Here is an 8,188-nt window from a genome sequence, read left to right as displayed (position 1 = left end):
TGTGGAAATGTACTTCCTAGCTCCAGACCACTATACTTCCATTATCAATCACTAAGTTACTTTCAGCCTTTTGTACACAAGGTATTGTATTCTACTATTTCATTACATTGTCAGTGTGTTATTTTGTTTTTGTTTTCAAAAAGTGAGAGCAACTGCACATTTATTTTCGTGAGACTAAGATTTATAAATTGTCCTGTAGCTGACATTCCAGTAACATCTGTATGATTTATGTTAGTGAGGCACAAAGTTAATTTTTACCAATTTAATTTTATTTAGCTAAGTTTTTGTAAACATCAAGATAGAGAACTAGTAAAAGAAGAAACAAGCTTGTGATTTTACAAATCTATATTGCTAACATCAAAACTGATATATGAAACTACACATATCTATTGAAAACAGCTTCCCAGTGCTCTGTCCTTCCAGATGTAAACACTGTTTCACCATGAGTTTTCCGAGCCTGATCTTCACAGTCTTCAAGAGTAGCTTCACCACTTGCTATGCGACTCCCAAATCCCGTATGAAAACTCAGGTATCTTTGCTGTAAATTAAATAAATTTTAATAAGTGCGATTAAGCAGCTACGTAAATTAGTTTTGTAACAAAAGGATTGTTTCTTTGTGAAAATATCATAAAAATTAAAACAATATTAAATTTTAGGTTATTGTGATTCTAAAACATATGAAAATGTTCCTAAGTGTACTTGATTAATGCTGTGTTAGAAAAACTTTTGGCAATCATATGCACACACTATTTAAAGATCGCATATTTGCCACTCTTATAGCTGGAAGATTTTACACTGCATGTAAATTGTGGCATTTATTACATTTCAATCTATAAATCTTGAACTGTTATCAAGTGTCAATTCTGAAGTGTTAAACCAAACAACAAACACAGAAATTGGTATCATTCAATTTCTGCCAGCATCAAAGGCTATTGCAGTCTAGGAATGAAATGTTTGCCATACTGTCTAGTAATAATTCAGTTTATGAGCAAAAATGAACAAATTATTGAATACTCCACTGAACTTCAGAAAGAGGCACACTATATAATTTCCTAGGCATCATTTCAATGAAAATATTTGTGACAAAGATGTGTTTCTCTTCATGAGCTAACAAATAAGAAAGAACTGTAGCAGGACAAACTAACAAAAATGTTATGTCAAAATAGAATGTCTATAATTAAACTTTTAAAAATTTATTCTTAGTGAGAAAGCAGACAGAAAACAGCAGGATATTCTGCCAGGGGTATTCTGGGGAAAAGCAGACAAATCAAGAGGCTTATATAAATTAAGACCAGCTTGCTTGTAAGAGCAAGCTGCTATTTCCCACTTCTGGAGCCAAGAGGCTGGAAGATGACATGTATGGTCAATCAGTTATGGATGTCACTACTGTCATGTTAAGCTATGTGGTGAGAAGCAACTTTCCATCTCATAATATTGAAAAAGACAGTTTGCTATTCACCACATAGAGAAGGCATTGAGTGACAGGAAGGCACATTGAATAATTATTTCCAATATTATTTAGCTACTGTACTCAGTTCTTTGTCAGCTGAAGATGAAATACACACAAACATTGTCATCCCAGATGCTAAAGCCCCCCGCCCACCCACCCACCACCCATGAACCATTGGCCTTGCCGTTGGTGGGGAGGCTTGCGTGCCTCAGCGATACAGATAGCCGTACCGTAGGTGCAACCACAACAGAGGTTATCTGTTGAGAGGCCAGACAAACATTTGGTTCCTGAAGAGGGGCAGCAGCCTTTTCAGTAGTTGCAAGGGCAACAGTCTGGATGATTGACTGATCTGGCCTTGTAACACTAACCAAAACGGCCTTGCTGTGCTGGTACTGTGAACGGCTGAAAGCAAGGGGAAACTACGGCCATAATTTTTCCTGAGGGCATGCAGCTTTACTGTATGGTTAAATGATGATGGCGTCCTCTTGGGTGAAATATTCCGGAGGTAAAATAGTCCCCCATTCGGATCTCTGGGCGGGGACTACTCAAGAGCATGTCGTTATCAGGAAAAAGAAAACTGGCGTTCTACAGATCGGAGCAGGGAATGTCAGATCCCTTAATCGGGCAGGTAGGTTAGAAAATTTAAAAAGGGAAATGGATAGGTTAAAGTTAGATATAGCAGGAATTAGTGAAGTTCGGTGGCAGGAGGAACAAGACTTTTGGTCAGGCAAATACAGGGTTATAAACACAAAATCAAAATAGGAGTAATGCAGGAGTAGGTTTAAGAATTAATAGGAAAATAAAATTTGGGTAAGCTACTACAAACAGCATTGTGAATGCATTATTGTGGCCAAGACAGATACGAAGCCAATGCCTACTACAGTAGTACAAGTTTATATGCCAACTAGCTCTGCAGATGACGAAGAAATTGAAGAAATGTGTGATGAAATAAAAGAAATTATTCAGATTGTGATGGGTGACTGGAATTTGGCAGTAGAAAAAGGGAGAGAAGGAAACGTAGTAGGTGAATATGGATTGGGGGTAAGAAATGAAAGAGAAAGCCGCCTGGTAGAATTTTGCACAGGGCACAACTTAATCATAACTAACACTTGGTTGAAGAATCATGAAAGAAGGTTGTATACATGGAAGAAGCCTGGAGATACAGACAGGTTTCAGATAGATTATATAATGATAAGACAGAGATTTAGGAACCAGGTTTTAAATTGTAACACATTTCCAGGGGCAGATGTGGATTCTGACCACAATCTATTAGTTATGACCTGTAGATTAAAATTGAAGAAACTGCAAAAAGGTGGGAATTTAAGAAGATGGGACCTGCATAAATTGACTAACCTAGAGGTTGTACAGAGTTTCAGTGAGAGCATAAGGGAACAATTGACAGGAATGGGGGAAAGAAATACAGTAGAGGAAGAATGGGTAGCTTTGAGGGATGAAGTAGTGAAGGCAGCAGAGGATCAAGCAGGTAAAAAGATGAGGGCTAGTATAAATCCTTGGGTGACAGAAGAAATACTGAATTTAATTGATGAATGGAGAGAATATAAAAATGCAGTAAATGAAGTAGGCAAAAAGGAATACAAACGTCTCAAAAATGAGATCGACAGGAAGTGCAAAATGGCTAAGCAGGCACGGCTAGAGGACAAATGTATGGATGTAGAGGCTTATCTCACTAGGGCTAAGATAGATACAGCCTACAGGAAAATTAAAGAGACCTTTGGAGAAAAGAGAACCACTTGTATGAATATCATAAGCTCAGATGGAAACCCAGTTCTAAGCAAAGAAGGGAAAGCAGAAAGGTGGAAGGAGTACATAGAGGGTCTATACAAGAGCGATGTACTTGAGGACAATATTATGGAAATGGAAGAGGTTGTAGATGAAGATGAAATGGGAGATATAATACTGCGTGAAGAGTTTGACAGAGCGCTGAAAGACCTGAGTCGAAACAAGGCCCTGGGAGTAGACAACATTCCATTAGAATTATTGACAGCCTTGGGAGAGCCAGTCATGATGAAACTCTACCATCTGGTGAGCAAGATGTATGCAACAGGTGAAATACCCTCAGACTTCAAGAAGAATATAATAATTCCAATCCCAAAGAAAGCAGGTGTTAACAGATGTGAAAATTACCGAACTATCAGTTTAATAAGTCACAGCTGCAAAATACTAACGTGGATTCTTTACAGACGATGTAAAAACTGATAGAAGCCAACCTCGGTGAAGATCAGTTTGGATTCTGTAGAAATGTTGAAACACATGAGGCGATACTGACCCTACGACTTATCTTAGAAGCTAGATTAAGAAAAGGCAAACCTACATTTCTAGCATTTGTAGACTTGGAGAAAGCTTTTGACAATGTTGACTGGAATACTCTCTTTCAAATTCTGAAGGTGGCAGGGGTAAAATACAGGGAGCGGAAGGCTATTTACAATTTGTACAGAAACCAGATGGCAGTTATAAGAGTCGAGGGACATGAAAGGGAAGTAGTGGTTGGGAAGAGAGTGAGACAGGATTGTAGCCTATCCCCGATGTTATTCAATCTGTATATTGAGCAAGCAGTGAAGGAAACAAAAGAAAAATTCGGAGGAGGTATTAAAATCCATGGAGTAGAAATAAAAATTTGAGGTTCGCCGATGACATTGTAATTCTGTCAGAGACAGCAAAGGACTTGGAAGAGCAGTTGAATGGAATGAATAGTGTCTTAAAAGGAGGGTATAAGATGAACATCAACAAAAGCAAAATGAGGATAATGGAATGTAGTCGAATTAAGTCGGATGATGCTGAGGGAATTAGATTAGGAAATGAGACACTTAAAGTTGCTATTTGCGGAGCAAAATAACTGATGATGGTCGAAGTAGAGAGGATATAAAATGTAGACTGGCAATGGCAAGGAAAGCGTTTCTGAAGAAGAGAAATTTGTTAACATCGAGTATAGATTTAAGTGTCAGGAAGTCATTTCTGAAAGTATTTGTATGGAGTGTAGCCATGTATGGAAGTGAAACATGGACGATAAATAGTTTGTTTCAATCAATGTCTTTCAGCGCTCTGTCAAACTCTTTACGCAGTATCATATCTCCCATTTCATCTTCATCTACCTCCTCTACCATTTCCATAATATTGTCCTCAAGTACGTCGCCCTTTTATAGACCCTCTATATGCTCCTTTCACCTTTCTGTTTTCCCTTCTTTGCTTAGAACTGGATTTCCATCTGAGCTCTTGATATTCATAGAAGTGGTTCTCTTTTCTCCGAAGGTCTTTTTAATTTTCCTGTAGGCAGTATCTATCTTACCCCTAGTGAGATAAGCCTCTACATCCTTACACTTGTCCTCTAGCCATCTCTGCTTAGCCATTTTCTGCTTCCTGTCAATCTCATTTTTGAGATGTTTGTATTCCTTTTTGCTTGCTTCATTTACTGAATTTTTATATTTTCTCCTTTCATCAATTAAATTCCATATTTCTTCTGTTACCCAAGGTTTTCTACTAGCCCTCGTCGTTTTACTTATTTGATCCTCTGCTGCCTTCACTATTTCATCCCTCAAAGCTACCCATTCTTCTTCTACTGTATTTCTTTCCCCCAGTCCTGTCAATTGTTCCCTTTTGGTCTTCCTGGAACTCTGTACAACCTCTGGTTCTTTCAGTTTATGCAGGTCCCATCTTCTTAAATTCCCACCTTTTTGCAGTTTCTTCAGTTTTAATCTACAGTTCATAACCAATAGATTGTGGTCAGAGTCCACATCTGCCCCTGGAAATGTGTTAGAATTTAAAACCTGGTTCCTAAATCTCTGTCTTACCATTATATAATCTATCTGATACCTTTTAGTATCTCCAGGGGTCTTCCATGATTCTTGAAACAAGTGTTGGCTATGATTAAGTTATGCCTTGCACAAAATGCTACCAGGCGGCTTTCTCTTTCATTTTTTACCCCCAATCCATATTCACCTGCTATTTTTCCTTCTCTCCCTTTTCTTACTGATGAATTCCAGTCACCCATGACTGTTAAATTTTCAACTCCCTTCACTACCTGAATAATTTCTTTTATCTCATCATACATTTTACCAATTTCTTCATCATCTGCAGAGCTAGTTGGCATATAAACTTGTACTACTGTAGCAGGCATGGGCTTCGTGTCTATCTTGGCCACAATAACGCGTTCACTATGCTGTTTGTAGTAGCTTACCCGTACTCCTTTTTTTTTTATTCATTATTAAACCTACACCTGCATTACCCCTATTTTATTTTGTATTTATAACTCTGTATTCACCTGACCAAAAGTCTTGTTCCTCCTGCCACCGAACTTCACTAATTCCCACTATATCTAACTTTAACCTATCCATTTCCCTTTTTAAATTTTCTAACCTACCTGCCTGATTAAAGGATCTGACATTCCACGCTCCAATTCCACGCCAGTTTTCTTTCTCCTGATAATGACATCCTCTTGAGTAGTCCCCGCCCAGAGATCCGAATGGGGGACTATTTTACCTCCGGAATATTTTCCCCAAGAGGACGCCATCACCATTTAATCATACAGTAAAGCTGTATCGTTGAGGCACACAAGCCTCCCCACCAACGGCAAGGTCCATGGTTCATGGGGAGGCTCAGAACACTATTAAATGTTTATTGGCTGTTGTAGTATGTGTGATGTAAGTGTGCAGAACAAGCCTAAACTCAACCACCATCATTCATGACACCAACTATAGCCCCGTCCCCCGTGTGTCTCATCCTCTTCCCTCCTCCTCCTTCCTCATGCCTCCTACATACACCCCTAGCCACCCCAGCTGCTCACCTCAGATGCAGCTGCAGTCAAGGTCATCACTGAGCCTTAGCAGCTGGAGATGAAAGTGGCCATGTGTGTGTGATTTATGATTCTGTGAATGTGTGTTTGTTTTGTCTATGTCTGACAAGGGACTTAGTCTGATAGCTAAATAATATCAGCAGCCTTTACTCAATGTTCCACCTGCCAATGAAAAGTCCATATAGTAAGTAGCAATCCATGATTACATATTGAAGCCATGGATATAAGGAGAAAAATTAGAGATTTCAGAGTCCAAGTATATTGTGCAAGTTTGGTGTATAGCAGAAGGTTCTTTTGTAGGGGATAATTATATTTGTGACATTTCAACATAATGTAGAAATTGTAAACTTATTTCTAAGAATAAAATATTTTCTCAGAGAATATGTTATCACGTGTATTTCTTGTAGTTATACTTTCATTAATCAAGGTTTTCAACAATTTGTTAAGGAGTAGTGACTGTGATATGATTCTTCTATGTTCTGTGGAGTATATGCTATATTATTAGAAGGAAAAATGATTTTATGTTGTATTTTAATTTGTCAACACTTTCACACAGCAAGTTCTAAATAAGGAAATTTGGCAGATAACTGAGTTTTGGCGTTTAGTATTACAATTTCTAAAGGCTACATGTTTTGTTTGTTATTTTATATATTTCTATAATTTATCAGAAATAATGGCATTAATTTAAAAAAAGCAATAGGAAAATGTGCTTTACCTGCAAATTTTTGTTAAATAAACCATCTTCAACTATTTTCACAGCATTTCGTAAACCTCTTGCCAATCTGTCTATTTGTTGAACATATGCTATGAAGAGGTCTTTGGTTTCAGTTGATTCACGGGCCAGCGAAACTCCAATATTGAGGCCACCAGGCTGTATTCCTCCCTTGGCAATAAATAAAATATGGTTACAAATAAATCAAAACAAAAGTTACACACATTTGTCAATGGCATCCAGGCTACACAGTGCTAGTCCTTCTTGAAAAACACTAAGACTGTTCTGATTTCATCTATTCGACAAATTCTGTTCTCTCTGGAATCAGTGTTAATGATAAGAGCAGTCCTGTAGCAATGATAGGTTTTTTTGTCTGTCTTTCCTGCTCATAGTTATTTTCTATTACACAAGTGCAAATAGCTCTCTGTCTCTGATAATTGTATTTACTGACAAGTGATGTTGTAAGTGGTCTTCTACTTCAAAATATAAAAATTATTGGTATTTGATTGTCAAGTTAAAGCAGATGCAGGTATCTCTTAGAATCACAGGATTTCTTTGCAAGCTGCCTATATTAATTCCAGGTGGTTTTAACTTTAGCTTATGTTAGTTTTATCACATCACACTTGACCTATAAAGTAAAAGAGGCTGTGATACATAGTTTCTGATCATTAAATAATATGCAATTAACTTTACTGTTAATTGTTATTTGTCAAATGTTGGACTTGGTGGCTGGCATGTTTCATTTCACAGAAATGGTAATTTTCATTCCTTTCATTGTATTTGACCCTCTTCTTATGAAAAATTAAACTGCTGCTTCACTGTTCAAATAACTTATGGGGCTGCAGCTGGGTAATGATCCAGTAAGTTATTTGATATTTCAATATGCCAAAAGAAGCTCAAGTTTCAATTGCTTAAATATATTTAACATGGATTTTTGACAGTTAGCTGGAACATACACTGAAGTACTTGCTTTAGGAAATATTATTTTCTAGATTGTATACAAAAAGTGTCAGGTATCTGTCTTAAACTTGGAGGTGTTTTTATTGCTGATGACTGGAGAGAACACAGTTCATTGACATACATTTTCATAATTATATCTTTTAATTTACACTCTTATATCTTCAATACTGCTTGTCTGTGTAGTAGAAAGCAATTATTCGTTGGTTATATAGTACTGAAATGTATAATATCAGGCCCTTTTAAAATAAAGAAGTGACAA

At 37.3% G+C, this 8,188-nt stretch overlaps 1 protein-coding gene across 1 annotated transcript in view; it reads right to left on the bottom strand.

Annotated features, from left to right (window-relative positions):
• Window positions 1–247: 247 nt before the first annotated feature.
• The window catches only part of LOC126353990 (uncharacterized), a 43,867-nt gene continuing 35,926 nt past the window's right edge, over window positions 248–8,188 (bottom strand). Inside the window, exons 8-9 of the mRNA XM_050003293.1 lie at window positions 6,973–7,140; window positions 248–538 (exon numbers count right to left, since the gene is read on the bottom strand). Of these exons, the coding sequence (XP_049859250.1) occupies window positions 377–538; window positions 6,973–7,140 (330 nt within the window). The 3' untranslated portion in view covers window positions 248–376. The remainder of the gene's footprint in view (window positions 539–6,972; window positions 7,141–8,188) is intronic.

This window comes from Schistocerca gregaria, chromosome 3 (genome assembly GCF_023897955.1).
Source record: "Schistocerca gregaria isolate iqSchGreg1 chromosome 3, iqSchGreg1.2, whole genome shotgun sequence".
NCBI lineage: Eukaryota > Metazoa > Arthropoda > Insecta > Orthoptera > Acrididae > Schistocerca > Schistocerca gregaria.
This window is presented reverse-complemented; position numbering and strand designations above follow the sequence as displayed.